Here is a 19,999-nt window from a genome sequence, read left to right as displayed (position 1 = left end):
CGCTGCCACAGCTGGGCAGCTGCGGGGCTGCGGAGCCCCGGGGCAGGAGCAGGGGGGGCTCGGATCCGGAGTGACTTCGGGGCGGCCGCAGGGGCGTAGGGCAGTGCTGGGGGGCCGGGGAGAGTCCCCGGGGCATCCCCGGGCGGTGTGTCCGGAGCGGGGCCGGGGAAGCCCCGGGAGGGCGGGCGGGCACGGAAGGGGGGGCAGCGGGAAGCGCCCCCCGGGGCAGGGGGGAGCGGACGGGGGGAGCGGGGCGGGCGGGGAGGGAAGATCCACCCCCATGTCCGTGCCCGTGTCCTCCCTCCCTCTTCTTCCTCCCTCCCTCCCTCCCTCCTCCTCCTCCGCCGCCTCCGCCGCCGCCGCCCGTCCTCTCGCCGCGGCCAGCCGGGCAGCGCGGGCGGGCCGGGGGCTGCGCTGCCGGGGAGGGGATCTGGGGGGGTCTGGGCACTTGGACTGGAAGTTGACGGCGCGATGGGGAACGAGCGTTGGAAAACCATGGGAGGAGCCTCGCAACTTGAGGACGGGCAGCAGGAGAAATCGCAGGTACGGGGCGGGGGGCGGCGGGGGGCAGCGGGGCTGGGGCCAGCCCGGGGGTCCCACCGAAGCCCCCTCTGTTCTCCCAGCGACCTTTTATCCCGTTACAGCTCTGCGAGGTGAGCTGCTCCCCGTGTCTTGCGAAGCCCCCCGGGCTGCCACCCCTCACACCGCGCCCCCCCCCCCCGCAATTATTGAATTTATTTATTTGCAGCCAGCGTCCCCCCAGGCTCCAGCGCCGGGGCTGCCCCTCGGGCAGGCAGCGGACGATGCTCCGGGGCTGCCACAAGCGCCTCTGATCCACCGCTGCACGTCTCGAACTGCTTAAATAACCCTGCAAAAGGGATTTGGCATCTCGGCTCCCTGCTGCAGCCGGAGCCATCCCTCTTGGTTGGGGCGCTCCCAGTCGCCCTCTCTAAACCTCCAGGAGCCCCCCCTTGGATTTTGGGGGAGAGCCCGGCGTTGCAGCGGGGTGCGGCGAAGTGGTGGCAGAGCCTGCGGTGACGCGTGGGGCGTCCGGCACGTGCGGGAGCCTGTTTGCACAACCCGTCACACGTGTGCCAGCGCCTCGAACCCAGCATGTGGGTAACGGCCGAGTGCCTGGCCTGCAGCTGCCCAGTGTGCCCGAGCAGGTGGCATGACCAAATGGCCGGGGCATGTGGTCACCCTGCCTGCGTTCCGGGTGCCAGTAGAGCGGGAAGGGAAGGGGTGCAGAGTATGGGCAAGCGTGGCTGGGGAGAGCTGGGGGAAAGCGAGTCTCCAACGGAGCTTGTGAGTCAAGGGAAGGAGCCAGGAGCTGGCAGTGCCTGCCCTCCCTCCGCACCCTGGCGCTCGGTGAGGATGGGGGGGAGCAGCCAGCCCTGGTCATGAGAACCACTCACCCCAGGTCTGCCTCTTCCCTGTCTCCCTTCCACCACAGAGATGCAGGAAAGGGACTTCTGCTTGACTTTTCCGTTCTGCACACCCTTCTCTGAGCCCATCCATGCCCAATGGCTCCCTTGCCTTGCTGGAGAGGGGCTGCCCGCTCCAAACAGCACGGGACCCCCCTGACAGAGAAACCTGGCTCTCTTCTCCCCTTCCCGGCAGAGCTGCCTCCCTGGCGTGCAGCCCCTCCATGCAGGGGTCTGAGCAGTGCCATCCGTCTGGGACCACCGCCCGCCCAGCTTTGTATCCCCCCACAGCCCCCGGGATGAGCTGGGCAGGATGAGTCCAGCTCCACTGCCCACACGGGGCTGGACAACACAGCCTGGCGCCGGTGGTTCATGCAGGGGGTTGCAAAGGAGGCACACGAGTTTGCTGTGCAGCCAGTACTGGGTTCCCAGCTCCCGTAAGCTCCAGTGGAAACCCATCCCAGCCCACCTGCATGCTCACCCACGGAGCTGGCTCCGGCACGCTCGCCAGCCCTCTCCTCTCCTCTTCTTTCCTCTCCTCCTCTCCGCGAGCTGCAAAGCGCGCTGTGCTGTAGGAGCGGTAGCAGGCAGGCTTTGGATGACGGAGAAGAGCAGGTAACGGGAGTGGGATTCAGTTCATCTGTCTCCGTGCCTGCGAGGAGCAAGCCAAGTGCAGTGTTGGGCTCCGGGAGGGCCCAGGGAGCAGCAGGGTGGAGGGGGGGTGGCTGGGGTACAGTCCCTGCCCCGGGGTGAGCAGGGATGGGGGCTGCAGCCCTGCCCAGAGCTGAGCGGCAGCAGAGCTGGGCAGGCAGGGAGGCTGGAGACGGGCAGCGGAGCAGCAGATGGTGAATAGCCGGGATGCAAAACGAGCTGCTTGAGCAGCTCTGGAGCGAGCAATGTCTTGAGGGGGGAGGACTGGCCCTTGCTGCCCTGGGGCTCCTTTGGGGCTGTGTGGTGGGGGTACCTGGACTGAAGTTTGCACCAGCAACTGAGCCTGGGCAATGCAAACCACAGCATCCACCTGCCTCAGAAGCACAACTGGGGTCCTGTTTCATACCTGGCTGGGGTCACAGCTCAGGGGGAGAGCACCCAGGGCTGCCTGTGATCGCTGCCCACCATCCCGCAGCACGAGCTGGCAAAGAGCAGTGGCTTTGGCAGGAGCAAAGGGCACCTGTCCTCAAAGAGCATCTCCCAGGGCAGAGCTCAGCCTCTCCCACCACCACACCTCATCCGCGTTCCCCGGGGTCAGGCCACCTCTGGCTCTGCTCCAGCTGCCCTGGGGACACACTGCTCATGTCCTTCCCTCCCACAGGCTGCGTGTGCTGGAGCTGCTGGAGCTACTGTCTCCCATCCCAGCAGAGCTGCTCACCTGTCCAGCTGGCTGAGGTGGCTGGGGGATGTTTGGTGGGTGCGTGATGGGCACCGAGGCTGTAGTGACCCACAGTCCCAGGGTGCAAGGCAGCCCACGGGCTGCTCTGAAGGCATGGCTGGGACACCAAGGACTCTGCCCCAACAAGGCACGATGTCCAAGCATAGAGATACTGCCTGAGCAGAGCCCGGCTCAGCTTTGCACCAGGGAGGCAACAGAGCCTCGGTTCCGGCCTGGGGCTCTCTCCTGATCTCCAGCCCTAGCTCCAGAGCAGGTCTGCGAGTGAAGCTCCACTCATCCCAAGCACCTCCCAGCTTCTCGTCTCCTTAGGAAGGAGCGATTTGGAGACATCAGGATCTCCAGCCCAATGGATGTCCCCAGGAGGACATCAAGAACCAAGGCAGGGGATGTCCTGCAGCTGCCTGAAAGCCTTGGCAAGAAGATCCGGGAGCCCGTGGCCGTGCAATGAAGGGCAGAAACCCCCAGGGCCATGAGGGCCATGGCCATGGTGGGGCAGGAGCGTGCAGCAGGGGCATCTGCAGGGCCCCGTGATGGGAGCTGGGCATGCAGCTGCAGTGCTGCCATGCTGGGGGTCTTAGGGAGACCCACACCCCAGTTTGGAGTGTTGCTGGTGCTGCTGGCTGAGCGTTTCCCTCCTCTCCCCACTGCGGGTTGCCAGGTAACACAACCTGCTGGCAAAATGCTGTGGGACTCGTAAAGCTGCCGCTGCTTGGGATCTCCTCGTGGTCACAAGCAGAGAGGGTCACTTGCAAAGGGGATCAGCCCCCGTATCCTGCCCCAGTTCCTGGTGCTGGCAGGAGGGCAGTGATGCTGGGGCTCGAAGGCTGGAAAACAGCTGGATGCAGCTCCTGGGCAGAGCTGCGGGATTTTGTTGTGTTAAAGCCCAGTTGGGGTTTGTGTGGCTGTGGGAAATGGAGCATCAGCCGTGCATGGCTCTGCTCCGCAAACCCCTAATGCTCAGATGGGTCCCTCGGCCGTTGCAGCCTGTTCGTGTGTCCCAGCAGGCACAGTTCAGGCAGGGGATGTCAGCACGGTGGGAGCAGCAGCGTGCGGGACGGGCGGGCACAGAGCCGTGGAGCTGAAGGTGCTGCGATAGCCGGGACAGCTGCGAGGCCGCAGTTCCTGCTCACCCCGTGGATCCCAAACCACTCGACACTGGCCTCTGGTCAGCAGCTGTCTCTCCTGTCCCTTCTGCACTCGTAGGGTGCTGAGTTGAGCCCAGATCCTGGGTGTTCACATGAGGGTGTTGGCAATGGGCATCTCCCACCTCCATCTGCCACCGTCCTGCTGCTCCCGGGTGCCCCTCATGCCCCTGAGCTGGGGCTCCGTATCTACAAACTCCTTGACCCTCTGCTTGCCAAAAGCTCCCCTTATTGCCTTTGACATCTCCTTTTAACGCGCACTGAGGGGCTGAGCCTGGGGCTGTCTCCTTACCCAGGTCCCTGGGGGTGGCTCTCACGCAGCCCAGCGCCCTTCGCATCTCCAGCTTCGCTCTGTGGGCTGGGGAGAAACCCCCGGGAGCATCCCCCGGGGCTGGTGGGGCATCCCCAGCCTCCCCAGCCCCTGCCTGGCCAGCCCCCGCGGCAGCCAGGGTCACCTTAATGCAAATGGTTGCGGGAGCGTGAGCGAGATGAAGGGTGCTTGAAGGAAGGTGTCACTCCGGATAGATGTGCACGGGAGGGGACAGGGCCTGGGAAATCTTTGCAGATGCAGCAATTTTCCCCTCATTTCTGGAGAAAGTAGTCTTTGTCGCTCTGAATCTGCAGCTTTCTGGCAGCCCTGCAATTCCTGGTGACAGCTGTGGCTGGGGTCAGGGGAAAATCACAGCCCCCGTCCTGCAGGTGTAATGAGAAGGGGTTGGAGGGGGGCGGAGAAGGGGGCTGATGGCGCTGGGTGGCAGCTCACTCCATCTGCCCTGACGGTGTTGGCACTTTGTGCTTTGCAAGGAGAAGAGGCTCTCGGTGGGTGCGGAGCAGCTCCTGAGGGCTGAGCTGAGGGGTTCCCACACCAGCAGAGCTGCCAGAGTGGCTCGGGGTGGGGGGAGTCAGAGACATTTCCCACAGCGGCTCCCCCGCACCTGGAGGCTCCAGAACAGGTCCGAGGGCTTTGGGAGCAGCTCTGCTCCCCTCCGGCAGGCAGCGAGGGCACAAAGTGTGGTCCCTGCAGATGAGAGATGCCTTGTGCAGAGCAGGTCCCCCCAACATCGACCTACAGCCTCCCCTTGCTGCTGGGAACAGCCCCTGCCTTCCCTCGCCTCCTCGCTTTCCCCACGGCCCCCGCTCCCAGGGACACCAGAGGTGTTCTCCCATTTTCTCCCCATATCTGTGCCCAGGGCAGCAGGGAGCCCCGCGCCCGGGGAGCCGGGGCCGCTCCAGCCGAGTATCACCGCCTTAAATAAAACATGCCAGCTGGAGCACGCGGCCGCCGCGCGTTCGCTCTCGTTATTATTTCATACCCCCGGCTCCCAGGGGGGTTTAGCTGCTTTGCTCGCTGAGCGCTCGCCCGTGGCCTCCGCATCCCTGGAAGAACCGCAGGGCTCCCCGGGGTCCCCACGTCCCCTCCTCTGCCACCACCTCCGTGTCCAACATCACCTCCCTTGTCGCTGGACCCCCCCAAAACCCGCAAGGGTTTGAACCCACCTCTGGGATGAAGGGGAGTGAATGGGTCCTGACGGTGTCCATCTCTCTGTCCGCAGAGGATGAGCTGCGGGTACATCCTGTGCACAGTCCTGCTCTCGGTGGCCGTCCTCCTGGCCGTGACGGTCACGGGGGCCATCCTCTTCATGAACCACTACCACACGCCCGTCACTGAGTCGCCCCCCGTCATCAGCACCAACCCCGAGGAAGCCAACGCGCTGGTCACCATCGAGAAAGCTGACAGCTCCCGCATCAACATCTTCATCGACCCCAACTGCCCTGACGCCACGGGCACCTTCGGGCGCCTGGAGGGGCTGCAGACCTCGCTGCTGCGCGCCGTCACTGACCATGATGCTGAGGCCAAGGCCACCAAGAGCCAGCAGAAGGCCCTGCTGGTCACTGTGGCGGACGAGGTGGCCAAGCTGCTGACGCACGCCGTGCAGCTGCGCGCCGACTGTGATGGGCTCAAGAAGGGGCACAGTGCCATGGGGCAGGAACTCAGTGCCCTGCAGGGAGAGCAGGGCAGGCTCATCCAGGTGAGCCGGGGCTGGGAATGCCACACGGTGCTCCCTGGGGACAGACCCCCATGTCCGTGGGGACGTGGCTGCTTGCAGCCCCTGCCCACTGTGTCCAGGGGAGACCTCCCACAGAAGGAGCTGAGGTTTAAGGCGGGTATTTGGGAATCGTAAGTCAGGAAGCACAACTTTGGCTCCAGCTCATCAGCCACCTGCGTCTCACTGCCAAACCGCCCCGGTGCCAGCGAGCCGGGTGCGCCACCCCCCACGTTGTGGGTCTCCCACCTCCAGGTCCAGTCTGGGGGCTCCGAGCAGAGCCAAGCACAGCACAGGGCCATCCCGAGGTGGCTCATACAGCAATCACCCCCCCCTTAATTTACAGTCCCAAAAGTTTCCCAGCGGATGAGCTGTGTTGGAATGCTTACCTGGGTACGCCGGGGTCTGCCAGGTGTTGTAGCGAGACCCAGGGCATGGCTGGATGCTCGACTCCATACCCATCCCTCCAGGTGCTCATCCCCCTTTGGCTGGAGCTGCTCGATCCCCACTGCTTCGCTTCGCCCCCTGTCCTGCCACTCTGCCGCGGCCACCCCACGTCACTTGCCCGGCCCGGGTCACCTCAGGGGACGGCGGAGAGCTGGCGGCTGTCTCAGGACACGGCTATTCCTGCCGCCTCCGCGATCCCATTCCCTTGCCCAGAGATGCTCTTTATCCTGCGGGGTGGCGGCACTGGTGCACCCAGGTTCAGGGATTTCTCAGCCCTGGCGGTGATAGGCACTGTCTGGACCCTCACCTTGGGCCAAAAAGCACCAGAGATGCTGTATGGGATCTGCTGTGGCTTTTATGTGCCCAGCTGGTCCCCATCAGCCTGTGCCCTGACAGGGGGCCATGGGAGAAGGCAGAGCATCCTCATAGTGGGGTGGTCAAGGGGCTGGGGGTTGGAAGGGCTTTGACCACGTTTAACCTTGTCCCCTCCATGTGTCCCCTGCCCACAGCTGCTCTCGGAGAGCCAGACCAACATGGCTCGGCTGGTGAGCTCCGTCAGTGACGTCCTCGACACGCTGCAGAAGGAGCGTGGCGGTGCCCGGCCTCGGCTCAAGGCCGACCTGCAGCGAGCGCCAGCCAGGGGCGCGCGGCCCCGGGGCTGCTCCAACGGTGAGACAGTGTCCCAGTCTGTCCCCGGGGAGGGGGATGTGCCTGGGGCTGCTCTCGGCAGGTGTCTGTCTAAGAAGAGGGGAGGGGGACAACCAGCCTGGAGAAGGGATTTAATACAGTGGGGGGCTGGCAAGGGGATGGAGGAGATGGGGTAGGAGGGAGATGGACAGTTGTGTCCTAGAAGGGATGTTTCTCACTGTGCAGGCCCCAGTTGTCCATAAATCACCACAAAAGCCACTCCATATCCCTGCAGTCCCACCCATTCCCCACGCAGATGTAGCTGGGGCAGGAGCAGGGCAAGAGGAGACCGTTCGCCTTCACTCGGGTGCGGAGGGCAGCGCTGCGCGGGACTCGGGATAAACAGTCACATTCAGCATCGCCTGGTTAAGATGAAGCTGAGTAAGACTGTCCCGGGGCTGCGAGCATGTGCCCACGCTCTGCCTGCAGCTGCCCACGGGCATTGACTCCCTCCTCCCCAGCTGGGTCCCAGCCTGCCCCTGCCATCATATGGGGAACATGGAGTTGGTCCCTGCCGGATGCCGGGGGGGGTCCCCATGGTGGCTGCGTCCCTTTGGGCATCGCTCGCCCTGAGCATCAGAGGAGAAAGGAGGGAAAGAGCAAGGCAGCAAGGTTGAGAGCCTGAAAGAAATGGCAAGGCATTAAATTAGATCGTTAATTAACCAGCTTTCCTCTCGTCCCACCCCATCCCAATGCCACGCTGCAGGCTCCCGGCCCCGAGACTGCTTTGACATCTATGCGAGCGGACAGCAAGAGGATGGGATTTACTCCATCTTCCCTACACACTATCCCTCCGGCTTCCAGGTCTACTGCGACATGACGACGGACGGGGGCGGCTGGACGGTGAGCTGCCGCTGTGCTGGGGGTCACCGGGTGATGCCACTGCCGGCCACGGGCTGTCCCCACGCTGGGATGCCAGGGGGTGGGAGATGTCACTCTCGGCGCTTGGATGTCTCATCGGGATGGGGGATAAATGCTAATGGGGTCTGGCTGTGCACAGGGTGTCTGGTCCTGCAGGGAAACAAGTAAACAGGCTTGTCCATGTTAACGGTGCTGGCAGCATTGGCAGAGCTGCCCGGCGCTGCCAGCCTGAGCCCTGTGCCGGAGCCTAAGGCAGGGGTGCTGGGTGCCTCTGGTGCTGTGCTGATTCCCTCGCTCTCCGGCCATCCTGTCCGATTTGCTTTGCCGTGGTGACTGCAACGGCCCCGTAATCACAGCAATGGGGGCGAGGAACCGGGGGGCAGGAGGACGTGGCACTGGCAGCCCCAAGCCTGGACACCACCCTGCCCCGGGGGCTCCTTAGGTGTGAGCAGCCCCCGCCCAGGAGGGCGTCACTCGGGGTGCTGGCAAGGCAGTGAGGGGGTCCCCAGGGAGGTGGCAGAAGGCTCTCCAGGAGGGGTGGGCAGGCAGCCTCTCCCCCGAGGACACCCTGGGTGAGCGGAGCCGGCCAGCACCCCTCCAGCTGGGCGCTCTAGGAAACAAATCCCCACGATCTGATCCCCCTAAGCAGCTTTGAGCAGTGCCAGGAGGGAGCTTAGCCCCCCTGCCCTTGGGGGGCTGATGAGCCTTCAGCCTCAGGCTGCCCAAAGCCCACCCCAGGCAGGAGCAACCTGTCATGCACAGCCCAGTACCAGCAGCTCCTGTAGGGAAACTGAGGCACAGCGCAGCACCAGGGACCCCAGCTCCTGGGGGGCTCACAGAGGGAAAAGGGGGCACCCCACTTGCTCCAAAGGGTGAGGAGGGTCCTTGTAAATGCCTTGCACAGCTTCCACTGGCCCGAGCCACGCTCCAGCGCTGCCTGAAGAGCAGCCCAAGGTGATTAGCGAGACGCTCAGAGGCTTATTTAAAGCTGCTGCAGCCGGGAGGGCTCTGGCTGGGCTGGGGAGGGGGCGAAGCAAACGATTTTACACCCGGCAGCATCTCAGGCTCCAGCAGCACCACGGCTCTGCCCTGCCGACCGGGGCAGAGGAACCCAACCAGGTGCCCAATCCCAGCGTTCCAGAGATGGACGCATCCAGAGCAGGGCCCAGAGTGCTTGGCCCACACTCCCGTTTCTCAGGGCTGTTCTGCAGCACAGCCCCCTAAACCTACCTGCAGCCCCTCAGGGTTGAGGGGGGAAGATCTTGGCCATCTCCCGTGGGGCTGGAGACACGGGAGTGTCCTTGGGGCACTGACCCACCATAGCTCCAGGTGAGCTCTGGCACAGCTGAGCACCATGGTGCAGAGCCTGGGAAATTCCTCTCCCCTCCTCCTCCTCCTCTGGAGCGATTACTCCTGACATTTGGGCTTATTTGCATGTGGGTGGGTGGGTGGAAGTGATGGCAGCAGCTGAATCAATTTTGACTCGGGAGCTGCTGAGCTGAGCCTCAGCCTGCATGGATGGCTTGGAGAGCATGGGAAGCAGGGCAGGGGGATGAGCCCCCCATGCCCCATCAGGGAGAAACCAGGCTGGGGCTGCTTGCTGAACGCTGCTCAGCACCTCCCCATCCCCACGGCGTGATCTGTGGTGTCACCCTGATGCCTCGCAGGGACCCCAGTCCTTCCCTGTCCCCTTCCCCAGGACGGCTGAGCAAAGCACAGCCCTCACCGGACCAACACCTCTCCTCCCCGCACAGCCGCACCCAGCCCGGGGCAGCCGAAGCCCCCGGTGCTGTGCGAGCGATTGCGGCTCTGGGGCTGTTTGCTGCATAAATCAAAAAGCAAAAACCTGGCAGAGGGCAGCCAGCATCGGCATCCGTGCAGGGCAGGGTGACACGGAGGTGAAGAAATGCGGGAGGGAAGAGCCGGGGAGCCCCCAGCACCCCCACACCCCCACTCCGTTTTGTCCCCCCTCGGTTGTGCCCACCAGCACTGGGCCATGTTTGCAGCCAGCTGGGGCGTGGATCCAGGTCGGTGCCCACTGGCACCAACAGGAACATCCGTGTCCTGTGCTTGGCGCCGACTTTAATTGCAGCAACTGCCCTGGGCTGGCCCGAGCCTTGCGGCAGTGCTGGGGTGCAGCCCTGTGATTGCCCAGCCTGACCCTGACACCCCCCTTCGACACTCACCTCTGGCGCTTTATTAAAGTAATAATGGGAAGATGGAGGCCGGGGAAAGGCTCAGCATCCCGGAGGCCTGAAGAAGTTGCCTCTTCATGTGCTGTTGCCTTTGGAAATCTTCAAACACCCCATGCTCCTCCTGGTGCCCCTGAGCCTCCATCGCTGCCCAGCCGAGGCAAAGCCCCCCGGGATCAGCATCGGTGCCGTGACAGCTCTGCCACCTCAGCATCATTTTCCATGTAGAGTGTGTTCTGGGAAGTGGTGGGAAAGCCAAAGGATGCAGAAGAAAAGGCTGTGCTGGCAGGACGAGGGCCGTGGTGATGTTGTGTGGCGGCTTCCAGATTCACGGGCACCTGCCGCGCTGGGGATGCTGGCGGGGACAGATTCGCCCAGCCCGCTTGTCCCCCACCGGAGGGGTCCTGGCACAGGCTGGGGGGCCTGAACAGACACTGATGCATTTCCACATGGGCTGGGATAAGCCGAAGGCAGCAGGTGAGAAGAGTCTGGGGAAGCGCGCGCTCTTTCCGAAGGATGTGGTTTATGTGTTGCCACGGGATGCTCCTGCCGTGCTCCCAGTTTGTCTTCTCCGTGGTTGAACCCAAAAATGGTCTCTGTGCTGTGACAGGGCTCAGAGGAACCACGGGGCTGGGGCTGTGGGGTCTGTGCCATGGCTGCCAAAAACCTGACCAGGACCTCAAGCGCTGCGGTGGCAGAAAAGCGATGGCCGAGCATCTCCCCCAGCTGCGGCTGCAGCTGCGGTGGGGTTTTGAGCCTGCTGAGGGTTTAGTGGTGGCTGGCATCAGGGGCTGTGGGCAGAAGGAGCAGAGCCCTTCCTTGCCACCAATACCACGGCATGCACAGGCTGGCACTCCCACTTTTTTCTGGTTTTAGCCCATTTTTCTGGGTTGATGCCTTTGCAGGAGCCTGTCCCTGCCCCGCAAACTCGGCGCAACTGGGGGAGGCAGAGAGTGGGGAGATAAATATTTCAGCCTTGCCTTTAAAGCAAGGAAAGAAATCCTTTTTGCTGAAGAGAGGGTGATGCATTTTTGATGAGGAGGAAAAGAGCAGCGAGGCAGGGCTGGGAGCGTGGCAGTGAGACTGCGGGTCACCGGGGCGTACCGCATCCCAGTGCACGCAGCATCCCGGTGCATGCAGCATCCCACTGCAGGGGGCAAGGAGGAGGCTCTTACAACCCTGCCTGCACATGGGAGAGGTGGGTGCACAAGTGAAGCATGAGAAGGGACCGTGCATGAGATGCAGAGATGACGAGGATGGAGCAGGAGCCTCAGGAGGACACAGGACCTCCAGCACCCACCAGCCCTTCTGACCTGGTTTCCAGCCCTGTGGGGCTGAGCCCAGTGAGCAGAGGGACACCGAGGGCTCCTCCGGTGCCCGGGGCAGTAGCCAAGCCGTGCCAAGGCTCAGCCAACGGAGCTGTGCCCCGTGCGCTTCCCTGGGCACCGCTCAGGCAATTGGCCTATTTACAACCACGGGTCAAAGCCGATTAGGTGGGAGCATCGGTGCCGCTTCCACCGCCTTCCCTGCGCGGCAGCACCGGAGCCGACGTTGGCCGGGGAAAATCAGCTTGGGGCCGCCGTCCAGCCACGCCATCCCCCTTTCCTAGCAAGCCCCTTTAAACAGGCTTAACCGCAGCTTCTCAAGTGCTCAACGCAGGGATAAAAATTAAGGCTCTAATTCTAGAAGGTAAGTACAGCAGGATCAGAGCCGTGCCGTGCCGAGGAGCATGCCGGAGCCCGCACCGGCATCCCCAGCCCCAAAAGTCCCTGTCTGTTGAAGGGCAAAAAATGGCATGAAATGCCTGTGCTGAGCCTCCTCCATGTGCCAGGATGAAACCCCACACGGGCAGGAGCAGCTGGGAGGAGGCTGCGAAGGAGCATCCCTGCGGTGGAGCAAAGCACGGCGTCTTCCCAGCCGGCACAGGGGCTCAGCAGCTTTGCCCGAGCCTGGGGTGCTGGAAGCATCAGGTGAACAGGCTCGGGGGCATATCCCAGCCCTGAAAACAGGATGCTCCAGCCCCTTGGCTGCTGGCACACGGGGTGGCTGTTCCTAAACCACCGAGTGTCCCGGCCCCCCACCACGGCCATGGGAGCATGGCGCTTGGTGGCAATCGGGCAGGCTGGCTCAGCCAAGTTTAATGCAATTAATCTGGGGCTGGAGGCTTAATTAAGTTCAAATGGTTGGACAGGGAGCAGCATTTTCTGGATCACTGTCAATAAATCAAACCCGAAACTACGGGTAAAAAGGGATGAAACACAGAGGGCACGACGAGCCTATGAGCAGATGGGAGAGGAAAAGGGAAAGGCTCGGAGGAGAAAAGCTGCACTGATTCCCGAGGATCTGGGGGCTCTGCAGGAGCCGGGGCAGTTAATTTCTCTGGAGACTAACGAGGCCATCACAGGAATGATGCCTGATCACGGGCAGCTGCCCAGGAGAGAGCAGCTCTACACGGCGCCGTTTGCAGGGTGCCACGGACCCTGTGCTGTGGAGACAGACCTCGAGTCGTGCCGTCCATCCATCCGTCTATCTGTCCGTACCTCTGCTCCCACATGCAATTGCAGAGCCCAGGCTGTTGGGATGGGGTGCGGGGTGCCCACCCCTCCCAGGGCACCGGCCACCTTCCCACAGGAACACACCGCAGCTCTCCCAGGCTCTGCTCCCACTTCCAGGTGGAGGATCCGGTGAAGTGTTTTGTCTCAACCAACTCACTCGTTCCCACGAGCTGGCAGATAACGATCCGGCCTTTCCCTTTCCCCGGGGACCTGCTCGCTGGTGTCCCCGTGTAATTACTGAGCTGAAAGGGTTTAATTTGCGCCCGTGTCTGATAAGGCGGCAGTGGGGATGGGTGGGCAGCACAGTGGGGAGTGGGGGGGCTGCTCAGGGTGCGCAGGCTCAGAGCAGCCCCACGACTGACACCCCACGTGTCTCCCCAGGTGTTTCAGCGGCGGGAGGATGGCTCCGTGAACTTTTTCCGCGGCTGGGAAGCCTACCGGGATGGCTTTGGGAAGCTGACAGGAGAGCACTGGTTAGGTGCGTGGGGCTGGCAGTGCCCGTTCCTGGGTGGGCTGACAAAGTCTGGGTCCCCCAACTCTCCTGGGGAGGTCCAGCATTTTCTTTGCAAAGGAGAGGGCTCCGAGACCCCCTTGGGCAGCACTCCCATCCCAGGCGTGACGGCGTGGGCAGCCAGGGAGGGGACGGGCGGCTGCGCAGGGGCAGGGAGGCGATGGGGCTGTTTCCCTGAGAGCTGAGCACGTGCCCTTGGCCGTGCAACCACAACAGAGCGAGGGCTGGAGGGTGGGAACCGCTCCCTGTCCCACCCGCACCCCCTCCCCAGGGATCCCCAGCCACCCCCTCCCCACCAGGGTCCCCACGCTCACCCCCTCCCCTCGCGGCAGGGCTGAAGCGGATCCACGTGCTGACGGTTCAAGGCAGCTACGAGCTCCGCATCGACCTGGAGGACTTTGACAACGGCACAGCCTTCGCCCACTATGGCAGCTTCGGCGTAGGGCTCTTCTCCGTCGACCCCGAGGAGGACGGGTACCCCATCTCCATCGCCGACTACTCAGGGACGGCAGGTAGGGTGGCAGGATGGGGTGACACCCGTGGCCCCATGGGGCAGGGGAAGCCCACAGCCACCAAACTCTCTCACTGGGGCATCAGCCGTCTCCTCCGGCACTAGTGGCGGTGCCAGCTGCGTCCCGGCAGCCACGGGGAGCTGGAGGCAGGAGGGGGCTGAGATTGGGCGTTTGCAGGGTGGGTGACCCCAAGCACCTGGTTCTTCACTGAAGGAGTCCCATTGGGATGCCCAGGGGAGCCCCCCAGGGTGGGAGACAGCACGGGGGCAGGTGAGGGGCAGAAAGGGTCCATCATGGCTCCTTACCCCGGTGGCAGGAGACTCCTTCCTGAAGCACAACGGGATGAAGTTCACCACCAAGGACCTGGACAACGACCACTCAGAGAACAACTGTGCGGCTTTCTACCACGGCGCCTGGTGGTACCGCAACTGCCACACCTCCAACCTCAACGGGCAGTACCTCAAGGGCCACCACAGCTCCTACGCCGACGGCATCGAGTGGTCCTCCTGGACTGGCTGGCAGTACTCCCTCAAGTTCACCGAGATGAAGATCCGGCCCGTCCGAGAGGAGAATTAGCTGGATGGCATGAACCCCCTCACCCCATATCCAGCCCCCTGCCCTTCCCCCCACCCCACAGTCCCATCCCCCCAGGTGCCATCCTCCCCACCCTCCCTGAGACCTGGCCCGTCTTCGAGGGTCCGCTGGGACCACTTGCCCCTGGGCACCCACGGACATCACCGGACCTTCGCTTCCTACTGCCATGGCTGCCCGCAGCCAAAACGGATTTCCTGGCCAAAGGGTGACCCACGGCTGGTGCTCACGGCTGCGGCAGAGAGGGCAGTGGGGTGTAGGGATTTGGGGAGTGATGCTCAGCAGGCTTCAGCAAGGAAGGGAAGGGGCTGCCCAGAGGGAGGGAGGGAAGAAGGGATGCGACAGCCTGGGCTCCTCCGCTCATCTCCGCTTTGGGCACAGGTAGCCGGCAGTGGCCTGGCTGAGTGGCCAGGAAATGGGGGACACTCACTGGTGGGAGCCCAGAGCCCCCAGGACCGGGATGAGGCTGCTGCTCTGCATTCCCGCACACCCCATGGTGCTACCAGGGATGGGGAGGGCTGGGCTGGGTTGAAGCCGGTGTAGACGCCTGACCGTGCCGGTGATTCCTTCTCCGGTCTGTAAACACTCCCTTCTGCCCCTGCAAGAGCAGCGCAGCTGGAAGGGAACTATTTGCTCCTTGTCCCCGTTGTCCCTCTCCTGGTTCCTGGAGCCTCTCGGCAGGTCGGGACACCCCAAAGCAAGCTGGTGCGAGGACACACACCCAGGACCAAGCACAGTATGGAGCTGTTTTGGCAGCGCTGGGGAAATGGAGAGCATGCTGACGAGAAAGAGGTGATGAGGAAGAGGAGGCAAGGAAGGCTCGCTTCCCGGCACAGCTCTGCCTGCGTTTCACAGCTCCTCTCTCCCTTCCAGACCCACTCGGACTCACGTTGGACTTTTGCCATCTGAATGCTGTGACCCTTCTCCAAACCCTTGACTTCGGACAGCACGCCCGCGTGCCCCAGGCGAGCCCCCTCTGCTCGCTCCCGGCCCGGGAACCCACGTTCATTCTCACCCAGGCTGAGCCACGCTCTGGCTCAGCACCTGCAGATACTCAAAGCCTTTCATTTCTTCAAATCCCATTAAGGTTTTGCAAAAAGAAGCCCCGAGTGGGGCTTAGCATCTGCAGGGCCCTGATAACGGGGCGGCAGGCGATGCTTCGCGCTGGCTGACCCAAGGAGGAGCTGCCACGGCTGTGCAACTGACTTCCCCCTCTGGCTCCCCTGAAGGACTCAAATGGGGGATTTTGTCCAAAAAAAACCCCAAAACATCCCAAGCCTGAGCGGGATGTGTAGGACCAGGGAGGGGAGGGGGACAGCCAGGACCTCACCAGCCTTTTCAGGATTTTCAGCTGGTGCTACAGCAGAAACAGGGAGCAGAGCCCCCACTCCAGACCCTACCCCAAGAAACACCGTGGGACAGACAGACTGCCTGAGGAGGGGAGAAAAGCTCCCGCTGTCCCCGATTCCAGGGAGGCTTAAGGCACTGGGAGATCAAAGGCTCAGCTTCCCGGCTGCAGCAGATCTGGACTTCCCTGTGTGCTTCTCCTTTTTTTTAAGCCTTTCCCACCTCGGATCCTGTGCTGGATGGGCAAGTCCCCGTCTGTCTGGGGACAAACGATGTATTGGGGATCCCCACAGCTTTCCTCTCTGCCAGAGACATTCCTCGGAGACTTGGGGTGAGGACGAGCTCCGAGCTCAGGCACCAGCTCTACCGGCTCCATCCCTGCCCAGAGCAGCCGGCTGGGCTGGGTTTCTCAAGCGATGGGATTTGGGGGAGCTTGGTGGTGGCATTTCCCAGCCAGCACAGGAGCAGGAGCTCCTGACAGCTCCCAAGGGGCTTCTTGCACCCCACCAGACCCCTCCGGAAAGGGTCCCACAGGCAAAGAGCACAACGCCCATCTCTACTTTTCATTCATTTATTCCTGGATTAGCTGTAGATGGGTTTTCTAGTGTTTGTCTTCAGGACAAGGCAGCACACGGAGCCATGTGCCCCGAGCAGGAATGCTCGTCCCCTCCCTGGACCCTCCACGGGTGTTTTTCAGTGCCGGGGAGGGGACGCTGTACGTGCAGTTTGTTGGTAGCACACCCTGTGTCACTGCCCGCGTCGCCCAGGACTCCCCGATGACTTTGTTTCGAATTGCACGAGAGGTATTTAATCCGCGCCGAGACGCAGGATTTCCCAGGATTAATCCCGAGAGCGCACGTGTCGCTCCGCGGCCCCGAATTAGGCTAAACCTGTCCGCGGTGACACCTCCCCAGGGAGGGGTGGGCAGGGGGGCCCGGGGGAGCAGGACCTGGCCACGTACCTTCCCCTGGGCCAGGCCGTGGTGTGTAGCAGTGCCGTGAAGTCTGTCGTGTGTGAGTGTGTCCAGCGCTGTACATGTGGACTTTCTAAACTCCTTAATAAAAGGAACTCATCGTTAGCTGGCGTGTTGGCCGAGCCCATGGCATGGCATGGGAACATCGCCGGAGGAACCCGCCGCAGCACCGGGTTCCCGCAGCTCCCACTGCCCTGCGGGTGATGGCTCCTTCCCCGCGCCGGGTTCATGGCACCGCATCCCCGGGCACCGGCCCGTCGCGGGCTCAGCCTGCCCCAACCACTCTGCAAAGCTGCTGGGGAGGGCTGGGGAGATCCAAGGGGCAGGGACGGGGCAGCAGAGGCTTCCCAGGGCTGCGGGCACTGCAGCCCAAACCCGGGCACTGCAGTACCTCGGGGTGGTGGGTCCTGATGCCAAAGGGACTCGCTCTCCCCAGCCTGCGCTGATGGGCAGAGTGCCGAGTGGTGCCCTGGCCCCCTCCCCCTGAGCAGCGGGGTGCTGCCCACCCCACGCCTCACTCTGCCCGAGGCCAGGACAGATCCAGGAGGAGACAGCTGAGTGCCAGGGGTTGGGGACCTCGCTTTAGCATGGGTGGCTGCAGGCACTGGCCAAGGAGAGTGGGAGCATGAGGGCTTGTCCATGCAGGGCCAGCCCTGAGCAGGTTTGGGGGTGCAGGGGTCTCGGCCGGTGCCCGTGCACCCACCACACTCTCACACCCCTCTGGGACCCCCAACAGCCACACATGAGTACGCACCCGCCAAGGGGTTGGGGGACACTCATGCCCCTGGATGAGACTCCCCCCTCCCACCACCATTGCCACCAGCTGCCGGTGACTCCAGGCCAGCTCCGGCACATCGTGTGCCCAGCCACTCCTCCAAACGAGGCAGCAAACGAAGGAGGCGCGTTAATTAGCGGTGGTGCCGCACTCCCATTGTGGCGGCTCAGCCAGCCCCCGTCCCCCTTCCAGCCCCCTCCCCGCCGGGATCCCAGCCCCTGCTCTGCCACAGCCCGGCACTCCACGGGTGACACGGCAATTAGCGACACGGCAATTAGCGCTGGCCAGTATTTAATGGTGGGCGAGGCGGGCTGGCCAGCTCAGTCCAGGCACAGGGCGCCACGGAGCAGGGCCAGGGCAGGCGGCGCGGGGGCATCGCCCGAGGCAGAGGTGAGTAGCTGGGGTCTGTCTGTCTGTCCCTCTGTGCCTGCTTTGCACCCTGCCTCCATGGGCAACACAGCCAGCGAGGAGGCAAAGGCTGGTGGGAGGCAGCTGGGGGCAGCAGGCAGGGCCGGGCAGGGCACCCATCAGCACCCCCAGCCCCTGGAACGGGACTCAGCAGCACCGATGGCTGGTGCGGGGATGGTGGTCCCTCCTGCGGCTGCACCCAGTGATTTGGGTCCATGATGGGCACCTGGGGGCAAAAGAGGAGAGCGCAGAACAGCAGCGAGGTGTGAGCGAGGCAGGGAGCACCCCAAAGCAAAGCCCAGGGGCAGGGGGGGTCACTGGGGAGGGCGGGCAGGGGCTTGGACTGAGCTGGGTCTGGTGCAGGAGCCAGGAGCACCGACAGCAGCCCCCCACCCTGCAAGCACAGGGCAGACACCCTGGCCCCCGGCACCAGCAGGGACTTCTAAGGCAACATCCCAAGCAAAAAATACTAATAATGATTAAAAAATCCATTTCCCCTTTCTGAGCATTTGTGGGAGGAGGAAGGGGAGGCAGAGCAGCCCTGCCCACGCCCAAGGTTGCCCCGGTGCCTGCGGCATTGCCGCACGCGGCCCAGGACCTCCCGCTCCCGCTCCGCAGCCCCCGCTGCCGGCGGGGCACCACCGAGCCCCACCAAGCAGAGGGATGTCGAGCACCTTCCTCGGCACTCGCGTTAGGTAGGACCTGTGCGTGGGGGAGATACGGCCGGCTCAGGTGGATGCACTTGAGTCCTCCCTGCAGCGCCTCGACGAGGAGTGGGCAGCTCCGGAGCCCACCGGCCAGCCCGGCCAACAGCGCCGTCGGAGCAGAGCCCGGCTCATGGCTGCGACCCAGCGGAGCAGCTGCGAGGCTGAAATTTGTGAGCACGGAGTTGCTAAAGAACAAGGGGAGCGGGCCTGAAGGAGACAGGGGAGAGGCAGAGCGAGCTCAGACACAGCCCCCCCCACACCCCCCAGCACCCCCGCTGCAGCCAGGTGCCGGCGCTGGGGCTGCAGGAGGAGCGGCGGGTGCTGGGGGGGTTTCTTACAGGGAGAGGGTGGCAGGGCTGGTTTGTGGGTGCTGCAGCAGGGATGGGGAACGCACGTGAGCCGAGGGCAGCCCTCGCTGCTGCTTCAGCCACTGCCCGAGGGAGCTCCATGTTCACCGACCTGTCTCTCCGTTCCTCTGCTTCCCCCAGATGAGAGCACCCTACTCGCTGTCCTGCCTCTTCCTCCTGAGCCTGGGGGCCTGCTTCCCCCCCAGCGAGCACCAGGAGCCAGGAGACCCCAGGGAAGGGACCCCGACCAAGCTCGGTTGGCAAGCGGTGGCCAAGGATGCGGGTGCCTGCTGGAGGGCCGGGGCCAAGCGGAGGAGAAGCGAGTTGCTGAGCGCGCTGCCGGGCATCGCACGGGAGCTGCAGGGCTACGGGCGGGTGGGCAGCGGGCAGCGGCTGGGCAGGCAGGGGGGCTCCCCGCTGCTGCCGGCCGGAGGGGAGAAGCGCAGCAGCACGCTGGGGAACCTGGCTGAGGAGATCAACGGCTACAACAGGAAAAAAGGGGGCTTCACCTTCCGCTTTGGGAGATGAGGGCCTGGACTCAATTCTCCACCCGTCCTGTCCTTTCCTTCCATCTTGCCTGGGTTTGCTCGGACAAAAGGGGATCGGGGTTTTGCTGCTGGCATTGCCCTGGGGAGGGGGGGACACCACATTTGCTCCACTTGCAGCCCTGCTCCACATCTCACATCCCCATTCCCAGCCAGTGCAAGGGAAGGAGAGGAGGGTGCCTTAAAAAAGATGCCATTGTGCCCCTTCCCCAGTCACACTTGGCCTTTGCTGGGTCTCTCTCACCCTTGTGCCGGGTCTCCAGCACCGCGGTGCAGACACTGAGGGGGGATGCCACGCCGGGACAGGCAGAGCTGGCAGGGCCAGGCGTAGAGGCTGGAGGTAGGTGGGCTGAAGGGTCGCAGCGGGACAGTCCTGGTGGTGACAGTCCCCTGGGCACTGCCTGGAGCTGCTGGCCAGGGCTGGGCTGTCGGAGAGGAGAGCTCAGAGCTCTCCGCAGAGTCGCTGCTCTCCCGCCTATTAAGGAAAAGTCCCTCCGGCAGCAAATTCTGCTTAGTGTCAAGATGCCACTTACAAGAGCG

At 63.6% G+C, this 19,999-nt stretch overlaps 2 protein-coding genes across 2 annotated transcripts; both read left to right on the top strand.

Annotated features, from left to right (window-relative positions):
- The first annotated feature begins 471 nt into the window (after positions 1–471).
- FIBCD1 (fibrinogen C domain containing 1) lies at positions 472–14,342 on the top strand. Its single transcript, XM_086625209.1, has 7 exons — positions 472–543; positions 5,510–5,986; positions 6,958–7,117; positions 7,842–7,978; positions 13,125–13,221; positions 13,587–13,766; positions 14,083–14,342. Exons 1-7 carry the CDS (start codon positions 472–474, stop codon positions 14,340–14,342), a joined length of 1,383 nt encoding a protein of 460 aa, XP_086481335.1.
- A 4,713-nt stretch (positions 14,343–19,055) lies between these two features.
- Positions 19,056–19,442, top strand: QRFP (pyroglutamylated RFamide peptide). Its single transcript, XM_086625354.1, has one exon. It carries the CDS (start codon positions 19,056–19,058, stop codon positions 19,440–19,442), a length of 387 nt encoding a protein of 128 aa, XP_086481480.1.
- The last annotated feature ends 557 nt before the right edge of the window (positions 19,443–19,999 follow it).

Source organism: Tauraco erythrolophus, chromosome 22 (genome assembly GCF_009769465.1).
Source record: "Tauraco erythrolophus isolate bTauEry1 chromosome 22, bTauEry1.pri, whole genome shotgun sequence".
Classification (NCBI taxonomy): domain Eukaryota; kingdom Metazoa; phylum Chordata; class Aves; order Musophagiformes; family Musophagidae; genus Tauraco; species Tauraco erythrolophus.
The sequence above is the reverse complement of the archived record's forward strand: the minus strand, read 5'-3'. Positions and strand labels throughout refer to the sequence as shown.